This window comes from Eubalaena glacialis, chromosome 15 (genome assembly GCF_028564815.1).
Source record: "Eubalaena glacialis isolate mEubGla1 chromosome 15, mEubGla1.1.hap2.+ XY, whole genome shotgun sequence".
Classification (NCBI taxonomy): domain Eukaryota; kingdom Metazoa; phylum Chordata; class Mammalia; order Artiodactyla; family Balaenidae; genus Eubalaena; species Eubalaena glacialis.
Window position 1 is genome coordinate 78,190,645 of NC_083730.1, and position 22,671 is coordinate 78,213,315.

The 22,671-nt window shown below is 42.8% G+C and overlaps 1 protein-coding gene across 2 annotated transcripts in view; it reads left to right on the forward strand.

The window, feature by feature from the left end:
* PTPN11 (protein tyrosine phosphatase non-receptor type 11) overlaps nucleotides 1–17,503 on the forward strand; it is an 86,053-nt gene extending 68,550 nt beyond the window's left edge. The window contains exons 15-16 of one of the 2 annotated variants that reach the window (XM_061170505.1): nucleotides 683–785; nucleotides 16,558–17,503. In XM_061170505.1, the coding sequence (XP_061026488.1) occupies nucleotides 683–752 (70 nt within the window). In that variant the 3' untranslated portion in view covers nucleotides 753–785; nucleotides 16,558–17,503. Of the gene's footprint in view, nucleotides 1–682; nucleotides 786–1,493; nucleotides 5,482–16,557 lie in introns of those variants that run through there. The other variant, XM_061170504.1, reaches the window with a different exon arrangement.
* Nucleotides 17,504–22,671: the final 5,168 nt, after the last annotated feature.

A 22,671-nucleotide genomic window follows, 5' to 3' on the forward strand; every position in this document is an offset into this window, starting at 1 on the left:
AACTAATAGGTTCTCTGCCTCTCTGTTCCCGTTGTCCCCCTTGTAGGGTGCAGACCCAGGAGACCCTGGCCCCTGCTGCTTGTTTCAGCTTGTTCCTCTCTGACCAGCCCAGAGCTGCTGGGTTCCTCGTCCCCCTGGACTGTTCTGGTCTCCACTCTGCTCAGCAAAACAGAGTCTGGGCTCCGATGCATTGGCCCTCCACCCTGGGGCCCTAAACTGCCGGTCAGCTTCATGTTCACCTTCATGTCGCCGGATTGGGGGCTGAATGGATCTGTAGTCCCCGCCTGACCGTTCCTACGCTTTGCCTTTACATTGCTCTGGCCCGTTCAGATTCTTCTGCCCGCAGTGAATACCATCCCTTTCTCTATGCACATGTCCCACCTCCCTTCAAGGTCTAACCCAATGCCTCATCGTACAGGCCTGCCTCGCTCCACCCTCCTGGAAAACGACTCTCCTTCCGCCAAACCCCGGGAGCACAGGGACTCGAGGCTCTTACTTCAGAATTATTTCGCTGTGTGTTTCTGTATGATATCCTCTCCTATAATGTCAGCTCCTGGGGGCAGGAGCTATGTCTGCGCCGCACGCGGTCCCCAGAGAATAGAGTATGTGCATTATAACTCATGTAAGGTTCCACAGTATGTCTGCGTTTTTATTAGTGTCATCTTCTTTTTCTTCTTTTCAGAATGAGAGAAGATAATGCTAGAGTCTATGAAAATGTGGGTCTGATGCAGCAGCAGAAAAGTTTCAGATGAGGAGACCCGCCAAGACTTCAAGCACAGAAATAGGTATTTCAACAGAAGTGCTCTACTGGTTAATTGTTTATATCATTTGTGGCACTTTGAAGCAGGCAAATAATTTGTGACTGTTTTAACAAAGTGAACCATAATTGAATTTTAAAAACCAGCCTCTTTTTTCTTCTGCCTGTATTTCTTTTTCCAAGCTGGATTCATTAAACATTGAAATCAAATACAGAATTAATTCTGTGAAGGGCAGGGTTAGCACTTACAGAAAAATGGTTGATACCGGTGATGAAGAGCAGGTATCATCATTCCTGCAATTTTTATTAAAGTAGGTTAACCCACGCTGTGCTGGGAGATGATCTGTAGGGATCTAGGGACTGTGGGGACATGGCACTGGATGGTCAGAGTCAGGATGCCTGAGTTTTCACCCCAGTGGGCCTCTGACTGGCTGGCTGTATGACACAGGGCACTGGACTTCCTGGGCCTCTGACTGGCTCAACTCCACATCCCTTCCAGCTCTGATGCTGGGAATTCGTCTCCCTTGTACGTCTCCTTCCTTCCAATCACCTTTTTAGACAGGGACCCAATTGTGTGATGTATGTTTAAAAGGTAAGTTTTTAGCATTTCAAGTCGAAATTCCCATTTCAATGAATAGTATATTTAAAAGCTCTAAATCTACTTTAAAATGGTTTACTGCCTTGCCAAACTTTTAGATGTATGCTCCTTAAGAATTCTAACTTATTTCTTTGCCAGATGTGGACTTTCACCCTCTCCCTGAAAAGATCAAGAATGATGCAAGAAAGTTTACATGAAGAATGAATTTGAATTTGGAAGGCTTGCATTGTGGTTGACTACCTTTTGATAAGCAAAATTTGAAACCATTTAAAGACCACTGTATTCTAACTCAACAATACCTGATTTCCAATTACTCGTGTCCCCAGATAAGAAGAAATCATCTCTATGATGTAGACAGTGTTATATTTTATGGAATTTTATTTTAAATTGAGGAAGCAGTTAAATTGTGCTCTATATTTTCCAGATGATGGTGATTCAAATTCTAGTTATTGGCCTTTTTTTCTTTTGATAACCTCAACAAATTTAGTTTCCCCCCTGCTTTGTGGGGGATGATAGGGCACTTGTAAGAGGAAACATGATTGGGGATAATTAAGTAACAACACCCTATAGAAGTGAGAACAATTTCATTTATCATCACTTATCCAGTAGTGGATAATTCATTTTGATGGCCTCTTATTTTGGCTAAATAATAATTAAGCCAGTGCCCCAGACTGTCTCCCCTTGCATTGCCATTAAAAAATCATGGGGGCGGGAATCATGGGAACTTAGGATAAAAGGCATGGTTTCTTCTTAGCGGTTGACCAATTACCATTCAGCCTGTTGACTGAGAAACTCGTGGTGGGAAAACGTTTGTCATCTTTTCTTTTCATTTGAGTAATTGTCTTGTATTTAGGAAAAAAATGCATCTATGGATAACCAGTTTTGGGTTATCACTTGTTGCTGACAAACCACCTGAAAACTGAGTGGCTTAAAACAACTTGCTTTTCCCCATCTCTTCAAACTGGGCTGGACTCAGCTGAGCGGTTCCTCTCCTTGTCTTGCTGGTGTCACTTGTGGTTGGCAGGATGGCTGGGCCTCTCCATCTGCATGCGGTCCTCAGGTCTCACCTTCTCCACGTGGCCTCGCCCGCAGAGTAGCTGGACCACATTTATGACAGCTCAGAGGTCCCAAGGGTATAAAGCAGTAGTGGCCAGGTTTAAGACTTAAACCCAGAAGTATCACAGCATCACTTCTACTGCCTTCTATTGATTAAAGCCAGTCCCAGGCCCAGCCCCGATTTGGGAAGAGGGGACCGCACGAGGGCATGAAGTGGAGGTGAGGTTCATTGGAGGCCCCCAGTGTAACAGACTGTCAGAACCAGTGCCATGGAAAAACAGCTAAAAAAAGAGGTTAGCAAAAGTAGAAGCTGCTAGTGACCTTGGGAAGCTGAAGCTGGTTATGATAGCTGGTGTAAGCTGGAAGTCAGGCAGAAACAGAGGGCCTTCAGCGAGCTTCCTGAACCAGTTCTGCTGGCTTTTAGCATATGTTCGGAACCATCGCTTTGGGAAACTGGTCTCTTAAGGATGGGTGTGTTCGGGAGGGCAGAGCATTTGAAAGCAGAACCACCTCATTGCCCTGGCCGCTGCAGAGGGAGGTGAATGGGGTGCTTTCTTCACGCCCCTGGTTTCAGTTGGGCCCCACACCCATGCACGCAGTCAAGGCTGCAGTGAGGAGGAGCAGTCCTCATGAGGCCACTAATCAGATTGAATTAGCAGCAGCTCATTTTTGTTTTAACCAAGCAGTAGGATTTGCTAATGTTCTACCTGAAGTGCCTTCTCCAAAGACATCCCTCTTTGCCCTGTGTGTTGAATCATCATTCAATGAGTGTATTTCAATTAAAGCATCATTGGTGGACTTTGTAAAGATAATAAAATGCCATGGCAGCTTTGCCGTTAAGTCATGATCTCCTTAATTGAATTCTTCTTGCTTTGTCTCCAGAAAAGGAAGGATTAGATCCAACCCTGTTAGTAGCTCCTTTCTAAGGTCTTTATCTCCTTTGAAACCCTGAGGTTGTTTGGGGAGAGCCTGGCTGCCATTTTCACAGACAAAATTACATGACTTCCCCCCCCACCTCTCCCCCCATCCATCCATTGAACTTAGAATTGTTGAAGGTAATTACCTTCTAAGAGGAATGTAAATGACTGCTGTCTTCTTGTCAAGCCTGTAAAGAGATTCCAGTTCAGTACTTGCAACAAGGATCTTGAATCCTGTTATTTGTATTGCATTGTCACATTGAATGGTTCTCCTTTTTGCGATAATGTTTTGACTCTGGACTTTGGGGGCAAGGTCTTTCACCAGCATACAAGGGTTTGATTGTACAATATATCTGCTGCATTAACGTCTCTGCCTGTAGCTTAAGATCAGTTGTTTTTGCACTTGGAAACACCTGATCTTGGCCAGCTTCATTTGTAATAGGACATTGATTTCATTTAGATTTCCCTCCACGAAGTCGGCAACTATTATGTGGTGTAAACTGATGCCAAGACAAGATTAATAGTCCCTAGGTTGCTAAGGTTTGTCGTGTGTTTGGTAAAGGTGATTGCAGGTTCTCCGGTAAGATTACACAGGATGGATTCAGGTGGAGGGGCTGTGAAGATGGGGGAGGGGGAGGTGAGCTCGAGGTGCGGGTGTGAATAAACAGTGGAAATGGAAGTTCCAAAGAGGTGGTTTCTGAGGAGGTCAGAGGGCCTGGGACCACAGCAGTCAGTAATAGTTGAATCAGGTTACCTGGAAAATAGGTGTGATAGCTACATGTCTGCAGTCTGCTTCTGGGTTGCTGGTAGACATTAAATTTGCACAATATTTCCATAGCTGGCTAAGTATTTTAAAATTACAAGCATAGGATTTTATATTTGGGGTGAAGAAATTATCTGGCATGTGGTATTGGGGTTTTTTAAAAAAGCCAAATTTCAGAGTCTTAATAGCCTGTTTTTTTTTTTAAAAAAAGCAAAACAAAACAAAAAGACACCTTGTATCCAGTGTGTGGCCCTCCTGAAAATTCTGGTCATCTCTCCCTTTGAAATCGGTAACTTTACAAATGTAGCTAAATGAGGATGAGAAAATACATGTACTACTTTCTTGGTGTTCGTGCATTCTTTACGGAGCCCAGTTGCTTTGGAACAGCCAAGAAAATCATCAAGATTATTTTTAGGGGTTATTAAGGGGTTACTAGGGTTTTTAAGAACTAATATAATGTCCTGGGTTATTTCTAGTTCAGAGGAATGTGGAAAAAGGTATGCAATTGTGAAGTGTTCTGTTGTAGCTTGTTAATCCGTAAGGGAAACTTAGACTGTAGACGTAAGTACAAACCCAGTGCAGTTTTTGTTTTCTGTATGTTGTTGGGGGAATGAAGTTTTACATCGTAAGCACGTGGCCTCCCTGATTTCAGTATGCCTTTATTAGGATCTGTATTAGCCCTTAATTTCGTTAAAATCTTTTTTCCTCTTCCTCTTGAAAAATAAGTTCCAAGATATAGTTTATTATATCTTCCATCCTTAAAAAGTTTGTTCCTTTTTTACTATGGGCAGTTCACATAAGGCAAAAATATTAAACAGTTGGTTTTAGTGTGTTGTATAACTTTGCTGTATATCAAACTAATTTTTACAAGTTTTCATCCTAAACCTCAAATTATGTAATTAATAATTTGCCTGTTTATTTATGACCTAATTGTGATTCTTTTATTAATAAAAGCTAATGGAAAAGGATCCTTTATTAAGTCAATGACTAGATCTACAGTTAATTTTCCTGCAGTATATGAAGTATTGTACCAGAGTATTAAAAGATATGTAATATTTTATTGATAAATCTCTCCTTTAAAAGGAATACGTTTTAGGATGCCATCATTTTGATGTGAATCATGTAAATGTTGATAATATGCACTGTTTATTATACATTAGTGTTTCAAGAGATTCACTTAATTGCCTTTTTGCCCACGTATATTATGTAGTCTATTTGCAATTGTTTTAAAAAAAAGTGACATTAAAAGAATAGTTTATGTAGAGAGACATTAGTGGATGTTAATTGTCTCCCCACCTGTATTTATGGGTGTTAGTTCAACTGCTTTGCTAGTTGCAAAGCCGTATTATCAGAGTAAAAGTGTATTTGTAAACTGTATGGGAACTAAAAATTAGGAATAAAACCATTTTCTTATATTATGGTATTTGTCATTTACTTCATCTGAAATGTCCAGGAAAAACTGGGATTACAGGTCCCTCAACCTCTTACACTAGCCAAATGCTGACATTTTGCAGCTCTTATCTAGAAGGGAACCTGGAATTCAGAATGAATGAATCAGTTCCTCAAGCATTTATTGAGTGCCTATTTTATGAGTAGCTTTGGGAGACAGGGAATTTTATTTGGAAGAACTTATGAGTAAATAGCGAGTAAAAAGTATGTCTGTATAACGTATACAGGACACGATTAGACTTCCCTGATGGTCCAGTGGTTAAGACTCCACGCTCCCAATGCAGGGGGCCCACGTTCGATCCCTGGTCAGGGAACTAGATCCCGCATGCCACAACTAAGAGCCAGCATGCCGCAATTAAAGATCCCACGTGCCACAACCAAGACCCGTAGCCAAATAAATAAATAAATAAATAAATAAATATTATATATAAAAAAAGAATCTGTGGGTGGTTTATGGAGAAAGAAATTCATGTGTTGCTCAGACTTGATGTCGCGTCTCTACCTGGTAAGGCCATAGACTGTTTTGGGTACAAATTCTCTTCCATTCAGCAAAGATTAAATCCCCACTAGAGGCTAGGGACTGGGAAGTGGATGAATAAAACAGTTATACAGGTAGTTATAATTCGATTAGAGTAAACAATAAGGGTATTAACTGAAATTGATGGTTACATAGAGGAGTGAATTACAGGGAGTTAGGATTCAATGGTGAGGGTCACTTAAGCTTATTCTTGACCAGTGGGGAACCTTGTGTGTGTGTGTGTGTGTGTGTGTGTGTGTGTGTGTGTGTGTGTATGTGTATAGAGAAAGAGGGAAACTGTCCTTTCATTTTCTTATGGGTTCAGTCAAGGCCAGTTTCTTTGGATCTCTTTTTAGAAATGAACATGCAAGGCAAATAGCTATTTCTCTGTTCAGCTCTTGCTTCTCCATTCATCTCTGAACAAAGAATAACTCTCTCTGTCATGATCTATACCAATGGCAGTTCTAGCACTCTTTTGGACACATTTTGCAACAAAATACAGTACATATTTTATGAGTGTCTTTATTCTCTGTCCATGCATCTATTTACTGCATTTTTAACCATTCAGTTCTTGATGAAATATAAATTCACTGTTTTGGATAATCTAGGCCAGTTTTGCTAGGACTTCCTAGTATAGAGTATAAATTATGGTTTGGAATGAGCCATTTCATTCTGAATGTAATCATTATTGAGATAACATTTTTCAAGGGAAATATCAAGTTCATGTCATAAGGCAAAGGATTTTTTTTCCTGCATGGTAAATGTTTTCATATAAATTTACAAAGTCAATAAAGTTACATTGTAATTTAGTTTTACAATGAATGAATCATCCTTTATTAAGAAAGATAACATCTGTTCATTCAGGATTACCCTAGATAACTCAGGTGATCTAGGTCTTCCAAGTGATGGTATTTTTTTTTTTTTTTTGCCCACACCACGTGGCTTGAAGGATCTTAGTTCCCGGACCAGGGATCGAACCTGGGCCCTCGGCAGTGAAAGCGCAAAGTCCTAACCACTGGACCGCCAGGGAATTCCCGGTGATGGTATTTGAATGTGGCCTCATGATTCATGAGGTCTCGTGTGCTTGTCTTTACTTTGTTTAAAAAATTTTTTTAATTGTAAAATATGGGTAACACAAAATTGGCCATTTAAACCACTTTTAAGTATACAGTGCAGGGAATTCACATTATTGTGCAACATTAAACCACGATCCGTTGCCAGAACTGTTTTCATCATCACAACTGAAATTCTGTACCCATTAACCAATATGTCTGCTTAAAAAAATTTCTCCCCCCTTAGGCTTAAAGCTCTTCTGAACTTAAAAATTGTGTGTATTTTCTTTGAGTAGGTAATACGTTCACTTAGAACAAAGTGTAAAGGGTTCAGAAGAGCATACAGTGGGAAATCTCCACACCTGTCTCCCGTGAACAGTCTTTCTCATTATCCCCAAGGACCGAGAGCAACTTTGAACATATGCTCCACTGTAAGTGCTGGTTCCCAGGGTTTACATTTGTTACTTGGATGTAGAATGTTGAATTGTCCCCCAGTGAGGCTGACCCTAGTTATAGCCCTACCAGCTTCTTTCCTCACGCCTTTATCAAACTACCTTTCAGACTTGAGCCCTCATCTGTCTGATAGGTGAACAAAGATAGTTCAGTGTAACTAAATTTGCATCTCTCTTAAGAAGGAGGCCAAGCATCTTTTCAAATGCTTTGTGTATGCTTTTCTGTGAACTCTTTAGGTCACTTGCCTTTTTTTTTCTTTTGAGTTCTGGGTCTGTCTTGTTTTGAGTTTAGGAATAAAGATACTTAATTCTCTATGACTAACTGACGACTGAAATTACTGAGTCACCAGGATCAATTTCTATAAAATGCTCCTTAGGTGCATATGGGATACACCTGTCTGTGCCTTTTGGTTTGGGCCTTGCTGTGATTGTCATTCTCAGTGGGGATGAGGGAAAGCATTCTTGCCATCACCAGGATGCTAAAGCTCTATACCAGCTACCATGTGAGACTGGTCTTAATTATCTGGGCCAGTGAGTTGAGAATTACTTCAGATTTTCTTTCAGATTCAAAAGTGCCAAACAATAATGCATGTGTGCATCCATTCAACCACTTTTTTTTTTTAAAAAATTTTTGGCTGCGTTGGGTCTCTGTTGCTGCACGCGGGCTTTCTCTAGTTGTGGCGAGTGGGGGCTACTCTTCGTTGCAGTGCGCGGGCGTCTCATTGCAGTGGCTTCTCTTGTGGAGCATGGGCTCTAGGCGCGCGGGCTTCAGTAGTCGTGGCACACGGGCTCAGTAGTTGTGGCGCACGGGCTTAGTTGCTCCACGGCATGTGTGATCTTCCTGGACCAGGGCTCAAACCCGTGACCCCTGCATTGGCAGGTGGATTCTTAACCCCTGCACCACCAGGGAAGGCCCCTCAACCACTTTTTAATGAGTTCAGTGAGCCATTGACTAGGTGCTGTGAGGAATAAAAAGCAAGTATCTGTCTTGATCCCTGTCTTAAAGGACTTGATGGCCCATTTAGGGAAAGGAGACACACACAGGCTGAATACAAGATGGAAAATAAAACAGCTATGGATGAGCCCTGGATCAAGACTAAAAGAGTAAAAGGAAATGATGATAATACCCTTCATTTACTAAATGACAGTTAAATGTGCCAGACACTACCAGAGATGATTTCAAAACCTGCAAGGCAGGTACCCTCCCCCATCTGTTTTGCTCGCAGTCACGTTCCCAGTGCCTAGCATGGTGCCTGGGTAGCTCAGTATTTGTAGGATGAATGGCTGATCCCTATTTTACAGATGAGTAAACTGAGGTTCAGGGACACAAACTGACTTATCTGAGGTCCCACTCAGTAAGTGGGGAGCTAGGATTTGTTGAGCCCAGGTGGGTCTGACTCCAAAGTCCATGCCCCCTCCTTTTCACCACACTGTCCCCTGAGGAATCCCGGGAGAGACTGAGGGCTTCACACTTAGCTGGAGGTGGGACCCAGTGGAGCATTCCTGGAGGTATGGCGGGCAGGCAAAGCCACAGAACAGAAGAGCACATGGTTGGGGGTGGGGGAGGGGGAGGGCTCAACTTGGCTGGAGCCCATACCTGGAGGCGGGAATGGGAGGTAAGGTTGGAAAGGCAACCTGGGGCCTCGACCAAGAAGGGTGGCCTTTTTTGTTTTTTGTTTTGGGCAGAAGATGGACAACTATTTTTTTAAAACTGCTTTTTAAAAATTGAGATGTAATTCACATTCCATACAATTCACCTGTGTAAACTGTACCATTCAACAGTTTTTAGTATATTCACAGGTATATACAACCAGCCCCACAGTCAATTTTAGAACATTTGCATCACCCCCAAAAGAAACCCTGTTCCCTTCAGCCGTCACTCCCCAGCGCCCCCAGCCCTCTTATACCTAGGCAAAAACCCCCCAAAGCCTTTTTAATCAAAAATTTTGGGTTAAATCATAAGATTTCAGGGAGACCTTCCCCACCTGTCTTAGGTCAGGTTCTCGAGAAGTGGAGCCTGCAACAGGAACTCCTGGGCAAGTGATTTGCAGAAGGAACGCCCTCCGGAGAAGGGGAGAGAGGGAGGCAGGGGAGGCTGGGGAAAGCAGGACTTGGTCTCAGGTGGAGGTAGCTTCACTCTGATTCCCTGGGGGCAGCTGTGAGCTCTGAGCAGTCACGACCGGCACCAGGGGAAGGCTACGCCTGCCCCTTTAAGATCTGGGCCGGCAGTCTCAGCATCTACTCCACTGGTGCAGGACCTGGCATGGCCACCACCCTGTTATTTTGGCCAGAAACCTAGGGATCGTCCCTGACCCCTCCCCCACTGCGTGTCCAACCCAGCAGACAGTTCTGGCCACTCTCCTAAGGTATATCTATGCCTGGCCTGTTGCATCTCCCTACCTTTACTACTGCCATCCTAGTCAAGCCACTGCTGTTTCTGAAGGTCAAGCAGACAGGGCAACAGTATTCCTGGAACTGCTGGAAATGCAGAGTCTCAGGTCCCCCTTCAGCCCTACTGAATCAGAACCTGTATTTTTTTTTTACAAGATCAGCAGGGGACGCGTGGGCACATTTGAGATGAGCTGCGCTGGAGGATTTCCATGTGGAGAGAAAGGTCGTTGGAAATTATACCCGTGCTTGGGTCAGTTCACGTCTGCAGACAGAGATTTGGGAATCACTTGATATCACAAGAGTAGCCATGAAGAGTAAGAAAAATCCAAAGACTGGCTCTCAAAGAACAAGACAAACGTCATCCCATAAGGTCTTGAAAACAGCTTCAGATATTCTTAGACATCGCACCTACCAAAACCGAGTCTGTGAAATCCCAAGCATATGTTAAATCCATCTAACTATGGGAAGAGAAGGGGAAAAAAAATGTAAAGGAAGCAAACTCTAAAATTAAAGTCTGTTTGGGAGGTGACAGATGTCTGGGTCCAGATTTCTCGACTTGTAGAAAGTAGTTGTTTTCATCTTCATTCATACATGTTTGGTGGTTGCTTCCCCTATTACCGTTATTTTTTTTTTTCTCATACGAAAATCAATTTCCTTCTTTCTAAAGGTGGATTCTCTCAAATGTTAGTTTGTATGAAGGCTTTAGAAAATATCTAACAAAGGTTTGAGTTATGCACAGAAAAGACTCCTGAGCTTCGGCCATACAAATGAGCCTCTAGCAGTGGCCTACTGTGAATTGATTTACTGCGTTTAGTACCTTTTCCACTTTTGAAAATGGACTAAGATCCTTGTTTGGGACCACATAATTCCTCTCTTTATTTTTTATTTTTTTTGACCGCACTGCACGGCCTGTGGGATCTTAGTTCCCTGACCAGGGATCAAACCCATGCCCTCTGCAGTGGAGGCACGGATTCTTAACCACTGGACCGTCAGGGAAGTCCTAATTCCTCTCTTTAGATATAAGAATAAACCGTCAAGTTTGTGCTAAGGGTAAGTTAAAATATATGTTTTGATACAAGGTGTTAATTACGTTTGAGTTTTAGGCTCCAGGAGGAAATGGAACATTCTATTCCAGGCATGTTGATTTAGTGGGAAAAATCAGGGCTTTGGAATCCCACAGTCTTGAGTTTGTTTCCTGGTTTTTTGTCACCTCCTGGCTATAGGATCTTAAGACAAGTCAGTTCAAGCCTTTGATCCATAGATTCCTCTTTAGGAAATCTACCTTGTTGTGAAGGGTTGTTGAGTTTAATGGCAGTGGGTGACCTGGCACATAGTAGGTGCTCAATAAACATCTATGTTCTTCCTATAGGGCTTGGGAATGTCTTGCAGGCCCTTGACATAGCCTGTTCCTGTGTTATATGAATTTACCAGCTGATGGCACGTAGCAGGGATGATGTGAACGAAATTCATGGGTTGCATTAGAGTTTACACAGCCCTTCCAAGAGGTAATGGTTGAGCAAAAACCTTTTACTTTTATTACAGTCAGTAAGTGGGAAATTGCTTCAGTTTGGGAAGGAGGTTGATCTGAAAGAGCTGAGAATGGGGACGGGCTGACAGTAAAGACCAGGTCATGCGTTTTGCACACGTGACTTTGGCAAGTAACTTAAGCTTTCAGAACCTCACTGAGAATGGGGTGACAATCATAATATACTGCCTGTGCAGATAAAATGAGCTAACAGACATATACAAGAATGATTGTTTGTAGGAGCAAAACAATGGAAGACCCTCAAATGCCCCTCTACAGAAGAATGGATGGGATCCATTGTGGTGTTTTCCATACACTGATTGATGTGTAGGGAAAGAAGAGGAAAGGAGTGGATCATGTCAACATGGACGAATCATAACAAAGGGACAAGCAAATCGTGGGAGAAGATTAACGGGATGAGATCATTTATTTTGCATGCTCAGCCACATGCAAAAACAAATAATACAATGTGTGGAGAAGAAAATCATTTGTAGTCAAACTCTGAAGGAAAATATGGGAACGATAACCCCCCACTCTCTGGATAGTTGTTGCTTTGGCGTTGGAAAGGGATGAGGCTGGATGAGAACAGAGAGGGGCAAGTGGGGTTCCAATGGCTTCCAAGATGCTTATTTGAGCTGTTTTATCATGTTATTAATTTGTATGTCTTATTATATAACCTGTTTACATTATAAGAGCATATGTTCCGTATACTTTTGGATTTTATGACATTTTATAATGTATTTACACTATAAGATTATATGTTCCACATTTTTTATGGATTTTATAACATTTTATAATATGTTTATATTATATGTCCCATATATTCTTTTGAACATTTGAAATATTTCAGGATGAAACATTAAAAAGATTACGCTAATAAATGTGACAAGCACCTTGTGAATAGCGCATTGCTCAAGTCAGCATGTGTAACAGCCAGTAGCTGCTGTTTGTTGAGTGATTGCCAGATGCAGGCACCGTGCCAACGGCTTGACCTGCATTCTCTGACTACATCCACACACCACCACACCCCGTAGGTGCAGTTATTATCTTCATTTGACAGATGAGTAAATCGAGGCAGTTAGCCAACACACATCGACTGAGAACTTATTAAGTGCCAGGTCCTGTACTGTTACACTTGCGTTATCTTACTTCATCTTTTGGCAACCCTGGGAACTCCACTGAAAACACAACTTTGACCAGGGGTCGGCAAACTTCTTCTGCAAAGGGCCAGAGAGTAAATATTTTATGCTTTGTGGGCCATGCCATCTCTGTCACGACTCTGCAGCTGGTGTACGACAGCAGCCAGAGATAATGTGTAAATGAATGACCGGGGCTATGTGTCAATAAAATTTTATTGGTGGACACCGAAGTTTGAATTTCACTTAATTTCCATGTGTCATAAAATTTCCTTTTCCTTTTGATTTTTTCCAACCATTTTAGAATGTAAAATTTTTCTTCACTCACGAGTTATTAAAAAACAGGCAGCAGGCTGGATGTGGCTCATGGGCTGTAATTTGCCAGACTCGGCTGTAGACCATCAGTTTCATGAGGGCAGGAAACTTCCTGACTTTATTCAGCATTGTACTCAGCACACCATCAAGTGCTCAGTACACATTTGGTGGATGAATGAGTGATACACACTGATATCTCAAAAGTCAGATGATGGCAATGTTTTCTCTCCACTTTGGGCAACCATCTTGGACATAACTAGGGTGAGCATTTTTTCAGGGGGTGCTGTTAATAATGATGTCTGTCCTGGGCAAACCAGGGTGCATGGTGATCCCAGCGTTCCCCATCAGGGAGATGACTCTTTATCACAGTGACAGCAGGACACCGGCCATGTCCTATATGTGTGAGTGCCACTGATTTTTCCCACAATTTCTAATTTGAAGATTTCAAGCATGCAAAAGAAATGCAAGAATGATACATTAGTACAATGAACACTCACATAATTGTCACCCTGATAGAGCCATTTTTGACATGGTGCCACATTTATGCCATCTATCTGTCACCTACCTACCTATGTACCTACCTACCTATCTTATCTATCTACCTACCCACCTATATCTATCTACCCATTTACCTACCTATCTTTATCTCTATCTCTATCATTATTTTTCCTAAGAATCAGGTGCAGACATCATGACACTTCATCCTTCAGCGCTGCGGTGCCCACGTCCTAAAAACATCCTCAACTTTCTTCGTAATTACAGTACCGTGTTCACCCTCAGGAAATTTAACATTGACACAACACCATTGTCTAACATACAGTCAGTATTTTAATTTCCTCAATTGTCCCCCAAATGTCTTGCTTTTTTGGGAAGCAGGATCCAATCAAAGATCACGCATGGCATTTAGCAGTCCTTTTGATTCAGTCTCCCGGAATTTAGAACAGTTCCCTTCCCTCTTTCTGTCTTTCACAACATTGGTATTTGAAAAGCACAAGCCATTTGTCTTGTACAAAGTCTGTCGATTTGGATTTGTTTGATTGTTTCTTGTGATTAGATTGGGGTTAAACATTTCTGGCAAAAACAACGTGGGCAACGTTGTGTCCTTCTCGGTGTGTCCCATTAAGAGGCACATGGTGTCATTTGTCCTGTTATTGATGATGTTAACCTTGATCACTTGGCCAAGGTGATATTGTCTAATTTCTCCCCTGAAAAGGAATCTTTCCCCTTCATAATGAACATCTGCCATTTTTTAACTCAAGGGAAATATCATTCAGTAGAAGAAATCACTGAAGAGTGTGAACAGGAAAAGACAAACAGGTACAAGGGGTCCTGTCTGGCAGACAGTTTGCCCAGCTTCCAAGTTCTTGCAAGCTCAGGCGTAACTGAATGTAACTGGTGCATAGCTCCCGGCTCCTTGCTTCGTGACTATATGTATGCACAGCAGCACCCTCGCCCAGCAGCTGTGGATTTATTGACTGTGTTAGCTTTCCACGATACGGTGATTCGGGAGGGCTGCTGGGGGCGGCAAATCTTGCCTTGGCCGTTGCATTAGTTTTCACTTCATGTAGCTAGAAAGATAGAGCACGTGGCCGGCCTCCCTTCCTCTCTATGGCCTTTCAAAGGGCAGCTGTTTGGACACATGCCACCGTGTTCCAGGCCACCCTTTCTCTCCCCTGATGATTACAGTGGTCCCCAAATGGTCCCTCCAACATCTGCCCTGCTCTCTTCCTTACCCCAGTCCATTCTCCTTCAAGCAGCCCCAGTGAACTTCTCAAAATTCAAATCAGATTATTAACCCTCTCCTTCTTTAAACTTTGCCTATTGTCTTTAGAATAAATATCTAAATACTTACTCTGGCCTACGCTGGATGGTCTGGTCCTTACCTTTCACTCAGAACTTATTTTCTTCCACTCTTGCCTGTCCCTGGTCTGTGCACCCCAGCCACAATGGTTTTCTTTCTGTTTCACAAAAATGCTTCTGCCTCAGGGCCGTTGCATATGCTTCACTGTTCTACCTGAGATATTCTGCTTTCATTCTCCCACTAAGGTAACTACTTGTGTTGTATGCTCACTAGAGACTGGCTTAATTTATGGTATGGCTGGATCCAGAGGCTCTAGTAAAGTCACTGGAGATTTATCTCTTGACTCATTGTTGGCTCTATTCAGGCTGTTTCTTTCCTCATGGTGGCAAGATAGCTGCCAATATCTCCAAGCCTACATCATACTCCCTCAGCAAATCCTATGAAAAGAGAGTACCTCTTTCCTAATAGTTCTTATAAATATTACGAGGTTGACTTTAATTGGATCACCACAGCTCACATACCCATTCCTGAGTGAATCCTTATGGCCAGGGGGATGGAATACACACACTCACTGGTCAGACCTGGGTCATTGGAAGGGGGTGTGTGTTGGCCTTTCCTAAGCCTCATGGACTGAGAGTGGGGGTGGTCCTCAAAAGAAAACGGGGTGCCATTACCAGAAGAAAGGGTGTGGGTGCTGGGCAGCCAAAAAACAGTGCTCATTACTGACTGTTGTAAGGATTTAAAGAGATCATATTTGAAGCACCCCTAGCCCATTTTTCTGGAAGATAATAAGCATTGTATAAATAAAAGCAAAAAGAAATAACAAAATGAGAGTCAGCAAGATTTGGTGTGCTATGTGGATGGGTGGGGTGGAGATAAGGTACTTGGAGGCCTCAAGTCTGGAGTCTGGGTTCCTGGGAGGATGGACAACCTTCAAGTAAGAACAATGTGGGGAAGGGCTGGGTGGTAGGAGGAGCAGCTAGTTTGCCCTGTTAGAGCTCGTGCGCGTGCGCACGTGTGTGTGTGTGTGTGTGTGTGTGTGTGTGTGTGAGGTGTAAGTGGCAGTCATTAGAGGCCATTAGTTTTCTTTTTTAATTGAAGTATAGTTGATTTACAAGGTTGTGCTAATTTCTGCTGGACAGCAAAGTGATTCAGTTATATACATATAGACATTCTTTTTAAAAATTCTTTTCCATTACTGTTTATCCCAGAAGATTGGATATAGTTCCCTGCACTATACGGTAGGATCTTGCTGTTTATCCATTCTAAATGTGATAGTTTGCATCTATTAACCCCAAACTCTCAGTCCATCCCTCTCCCTCTGCCCCGCCCCCGGCCCTTGGCAACCACAAGTCTGTTCTCTATGTAGAGACCATTAGTTTCAGTTCCCTGTTTCTTCAGGTGAAGAGCACAGACCCTGTAAGACGGAAAATAATTGGTTCACCTCCCACAGCAACAAACTCTGTCTCCTGGTTTCACTCCCCCAAGCCTGATGTTTTTATTTTTATTTTATTTGTTACTTTCCCTTTGTCTTGAGGGATGCTCATTTGAATTTATTTTGAAAACCAAAGGAGAATATTGCAGGCATTTTCAGTGGCGAAAAGAATTGCATTTCCTGAGGCTAACTGCGACACTGATTGCAATCTACCAGTGTTCACAAGCCCTGAGAGGGTTGCTAAAATCTTCACGTTTATGGCTGTCTTTTTCATAAGGGCAGTTTGGAGAAGATGAAAATAGTTGAAGCTTCTGCAAATCATTTTGTGTAACGGCCATTGACTGCTTCTTAAGTTTTTATGAAATTTTATAAAAGCCTTCTTTTACATTTCAGGGCTTTCCATGTCCAGCGCCTGAAGATATGAACCCACTTAACAGAGCTGAACTGGGGCTCTTGGTTCTGCACGTCTAGGAGAGATTCCAGTCATCCTTATGTCCAAAGAACCTCCAGCTTGGCTGGGAATGACATCTGTATTAATTTGCCTGTGCCCTTGGGCAGGCCATCCTCATGACCTCTGTTCTCCCCTGTCATTGGAATAGTGGGTATGATACGAAGGATAATTTTAGATGATACAAGTTTGGAGCTTTAAATATCACCGGATCACCTGGTTAAGGTGTTCTACCTTGTTCAATTTTTTTTTTTTTTCTTTTGGGCTGTGCCCCAGGGCTTACAGGATCTTAGTTCCCTGACCAGGGATCGAACCCGTGGAATTCGATCAGTGGAAGCGTGGAGTCCTAACCACTGGATCGCCAGGGAATTCCCTTCCTTGTTCAATTCTATTTCAGTCTTTTCCATGAAGAAGCATCCAGCTTGGTGCTAATATAGTTTTAATGCCTGGCATTGGCTAGTCTCTCTTTCAAACAAATAAAATTTAATAACATTGCTTTTTTTTTCTTTTTAAAAATTTTATCTTTTTAAATTGAGGTATAGTTGATTTACAATATTATATAAGTTTCAGGTGTACAAAATACACCCCTGCCAATGCAGGAGACACAGGTTCGATCCCTGGTCCGGGAAGATCCCACATGCCTCGGAGCAACTAAGCCCATGAGCCACAACTACTAAGCCTGCGCTCTAGACCCCGTGAGCCACAACTACTGAGCCCACGTGCCACAACTACTGAGGCCTGCGTACCTAGAGCCCATGCTCCACAACAAAGAGAAGCCACCTCAATGAGAAGCCCGTGCACTGCAACAAAGAGTTGCCTCTGCTCGCCGCAACTAGAGAAAGCCCATGTACAGCAATGAAGATGCAATGCAGCCAAAAATAAATAAATAAATGAAATAAATTTATTAAAAAAAAAATAGTGATTCACAATTTTTAAAGGCTGTACTCCATTTATAGTTATTATAAAACATTGGCTATATTCCCTGTGCTTTATAACATACCCCTGTAGCTTATTTATTTTATACATATTTTATACATAGTAGTTTGTACCTCTTAATCCCCTACCCCTATATTGCCCTTCCCCCCTTCCCTCTCCCCACTGGTGACCACTAGTTTGTTCTCTATATCTCTGAGTCTGTTTCTTTTTTGTCATATTCACTAATTTGTTGTATTTTAGATTCCACATATAAGTGATATCATACAATATTTGTTTTTCTCTGTCTGACTTATTTTACTGAGCACAATACCCTTCGAGTCTATCCCTGTTGTCGCAAATGGCAAAATTTCATTCTTTTTAATGGCTGAGTAGTATTCCATTGTGTGAATATATATATATATATAATATATATATAATACATATATATATATATAGTATTTGTGTTTTCCTTTTCCCTTTGTCTATGTAGCCAGTGAGAACTAGTTTTCCATTTATAACACTAGCAACCACCACCACTAACATAGTGCCTACTAATTCCAGGAACTTTTCTAAAGATGTTACACACATAACTCATTCAATTCTCTTAAGAGATAAGTTATTATTAGTATACCCCACCTTAGAAAAGAGAAAATCAAATCACAGAGAGGTTGAAGCACTTGCCCAAGGTCACACAGCTAGTACATATCAGAGGGGGGATTTGAACCCAGGAACTCCGCCTCCAGAGCCTGTGCTCTTAACCATTCTACTTTGCTGATGCATGACATAATGTTTCCTTTTAAAACGTATGTACCAAAAAAAAAGGGGGGGGGGAGGTGAGAGTCAATTATATAAAATAGATAATAAAGCATGCATGACAAGGGCACAGTAAAATTGTGACCATGGCGTTGCATAACTGAAACTTGGGAAACGCTGAACACTCTAGAAACCTAGAATTCTGTAAACGAGGAAAATGCCTGCATCAGGGAAGAAGCCAGATGGGGCCTCCTGAGTATATTCTAAGCCACAGCAGTGGTAGCTCACAAAATTGCTTGTAGAAAATCAGAAATGTCTTCCTTTCATAGCCACGGAGCCTGGTGGCATCCACTAAGGGCGTCAGGCGTGCCGGACTCCTTCAGTGCGACCTTGCTCGAGGCTGAGATCTAGCGTCCTTTCGTGGAGGTGCCGGCCGCCTCTGGAAGGACCATCATGTGGCAGCTGGTTCAATGTACTGTCTGTGGAATGAGTGTGGGGTGTGCCGGCTGACCTTCGGCCAAAGTAATTAATGGGATTTTTGCACAGTATAGTCATCTCACGTCCTCTTGGGTGGCAGAGATGGGATGGAGGGGTCTGCACACAGCACCAGAGACAGCTGTGGGCAGCGCTCCTCACCTTCTATGTCATCCCATCTCCTTCTGTTTTTTTTGTTTTGTTTTGTTTTTTTTTAAAAGACATTTAGTTATTTATTTATTTGGCTGATTGGGTCTTTCATTGCTGCGCGGGCTTTAGCTGCAGTGAGCGGGGTCTGCTCTTCGTGCGCGGGCTTCTCATTGCGGTGGCTTCTCTTATTGTGGAGCACTGGCTCTAGGCGCGCTGACTTCAGTAGTTGCAGCACGTGGGCTCAGTAGCTGTGGCTCACGGGCTCTAGAGCACAGGCTCAGTAGTTGTGGTGCCCGGGCCTTAATTGCTCTGTGGCATGTGAGATCTTCCCGGACCAGGGATCGAACCCGTGTTCCCTGCATTTGCAGACGGATTTTTAACCACTGCGCCACCGGGGAAGTCCCATCTCCGTCTGTTTTGCAAACAAACCCTAACACTGACCTTACTCTAACTAACCTCAACCCGAATCCTCCGCTTCTCCCCTGTATCTGCTCGTTTATCGGCTCATTCCCTTTCCAGATTTACTCAGGTATAATTGACAAATAGAAATTGCATATATTTAAGGTCTACACCGTGATGACTTGATATACATATACATTATGAAATGATGACCAAAATCAAGTTAATTAATGCATTCATCACCTCACACAGTTACCATTTTCATCCACTCATTTATTCACTTACTCGTTCATTTATTTTTTTCTCCTGTATTTATTGAGCACCTACTATATCAGCTAGGGTTTCAGCAGGAAAGAGAAGGCACACTTTAACTGGGTAATTGAGCAGAGTTTGGTAAAAAGACTATGTACAATGATGTGGGTGTGGTCAAGGGAATTAAAGGGCATATTGAGGCACTGAGGGGCTAGCAGAGAGAGGAGCGTTACCACCCCTCGGGCAAAGGGAGGGAGTGCAGTTGGGAGGACCCAGCGACAGGTGGCGCTGTGGAGGAGGGGTCGCTGATAGAAGCAGGAGGTAGGGGTGGGGGTGGTTGTCAGAGCAGGGAGGGGCCAGAAGGAAGCACCCAGATGTCTTCCTCCTCCTGCCTTCCTGGCACATCCTAGATCACTTCCTGTTGCCTCTCAAACTTGCAGATGGAGTGTCATTAATTGCCATGTATCAGCACATATATGCTGTTACAGTAAAGAGGAAACTAAAATATTTCTTTTACCTAATGCCCCTTCGAGAGGGGAAGAACAAAAGGCAGATCGAGAGGTCCTTGTCTTAGAAGCAGATGAAGAATGAACATTTTTCTTTGTGGAAATAATGCTCTTCCTAAAGCTTTAATGTGCAAACGATGTGTGACTGTGACAAAAGAATACTATCTAAGACATCGTTAGGAAACAAACCTATCTGATTTTGTTCTATATTATGTCTGTAAGGCAGAACTCACTCACTGTACTCACTGTAACTCACATCGAGGCTCAGAGAGGGCAAGCAGCTTGCTCAAGGACACACAGTATGTTTGTCAACGCAATTCTGGAGCTGAACCTCAGGTCTCCTGCTTCCTCATGGTGTGCTTGTTCCATTTTGTCATCATCTGTGAAACTGTCTTCATTTGCTGCCTCTCTCTGGGGACAAGCCCAAGTCCTCACAGTCCCTGGAAGAAAGTGCAGTGTTGTTATTTAATCTCCTCAGCTGCATTTCATCTTTTCCAAGTGTTAACGGCATTTCCCATGATGCAATGCTCCAAACAAACACTGGGTTATCTTCTTGGCCCTTTGCCAACTCAGAGAGTTCAAAAAATGGTGATTTTGTCATCTATCCCTGAATGAAAATTTTTCATTCTAGCTGCCTCTGCCACAGGCAGCTTGGTCAGATCAGAACCTGTCACCTCGCCTCCCTCCTTTGGTGCCACACCCCAACTTTCCCATTTGTGAGGGATACCATCGTATACTCAGGCTCCCAGGCTGTCAAACCTCAGACTGGTCTTTTAATCTTTTCTCTTTTATTCCCTTTATCCAAGTCATTATGAACTCCTTTGCTTTTTGCTTTTTACTGAGCAGTATAGACTAGCAGTTTAAAAAAAAAAGTGCATGGCCGTGGGGAAATGTTGGCATCAGACAGATCTGGGTTCAAATCTTGGCTCTGCTATTTGTCTGTGTTTTACCTATGAGACGTTGGGCAGGTTCCATAACCTCATCAAGCCTCAGTTCCATGTGCCACCCAGATCCCCATTCAATGGAGGGCTTGTTGCCCTCACTGCTGGGGGGTGCTGACAGCCGATGGCCCTTAGCTGTTAATCCCTTCAAGGATCCCTCAGCTGCAGAGCCACCTTGCTCTTTTCCCTTCCCAGGCCAGCCCACAGCTCAAGGTGGAATATGAAGGCCTGGCCATCTAGACCCAACTTTGAACATCATCAAGAAAGGAAGGAAGGAAGGAAGGGAGGGAGGGAAAGAAATAGAGAGAGAGAAAGAAAGAAAGAAGGAAAGAAAGAAAGAAAGAAAGAGAGAGAGAGAAAGAAAGAAAGAGAGAGAAAGAGAGAGAGAGAGAAAGGAAGGAAGGAAGAAAGAAAGAAAGAAAGGAAGGAAGAAAGAAAGAAAGAAAGGAAGGAAGAAAAAAAGAAAGAAAGGAGGAAAGAAAGAAAGGAAGGAAGGAAGAAAGAAAGAAAGGAAGGAAGAAAGGAGGAAAGAAAGAAGGAAAGGAGACCCTTTGCCTCTCAGGCAAAGGAATGGGGTTCTTATTAAGAGTATTGGCATCCACAGTAATAATAATGGAGCTTGGTCTCTGTTGTATCAAACATTTTGTCCTTTCCCCATTTATCCTGAAAGCTAACTTTTTTTCAGGTTGTCTCATTTTTACAAGACACCCTGCTGGGAGGGAAATCCCACATCTGAGGGGTGCATTTCCTGTGATTTGCAGGGGAATGACTCAGATTTTTGCATATTTTTAGGAGAGAGTAATGCACAAGCAAACCTAATGTACAAAGGCCCATCCCACTGTAGACCATTCCAGGCTTTAGTTCCCTCTAGCTGCTCTTCTCGGGTCCTGATGATCTTGCTTCCTCGCTCCTGCTGCTCCGCAGAGTGGCCTCCCCTGCCCCCCCAGCAAGTTCATCCAGTTGAGAGGATGATATTTACATGATTTGAATAATAATTTTGCATAATAGAGGCTCTCATTTAAATGATGTAAATTTCCTCCTGTCCTCTGTCTAGATTATTATTCATCCATTCAGTGAGATCACTTTTAAGGGATGCGATAGAAATATTTACAAAAGACAGAGAATCAAGTGCGGAGGCTTTGATGATTTCTAGCAAAAAATGAAAAAAAAATGGTTTTGCTTTGTTTTGTTTGATACATTTGAGGGTGGAGGCTGCAGCAGAAGGCATAACCTTTTTATGAGACTCAGTGGATCTTAACGCACTATTTGCCCTGAGTCAGTTGGTGGGGAGTGGGGAAATTGGGGTTGGAGGATCCATCTCAGTCTCTGGATACCTCTTGTGAGATGTACCTGAGGGTTCCCTCCTACCCTCCCCTTCTTCCCTCTCTGTATCTTCTATGTCTTCTGTGGATGCAGACCTGGTGAGTATTTACCTCCTATTCTAATGGAAGGAACAATGAATTTGGGGTTGGGCATAACTGGTGTATATCTGTCCAGGTTCTTTGGTTGTAAACAACAGAAACCAACTCGGGTTCAGTTAAGTCAAAGGCATTAATCAGAAAGCTCAGGATGTAGACTGTGGGAGAGGGGACATCCAGTCAGCTCAGCATGGGTTCCATGCTCACTTCTTGGCTTGGGGTGATGGAGGCACCCCTAACATTTGCAGGCC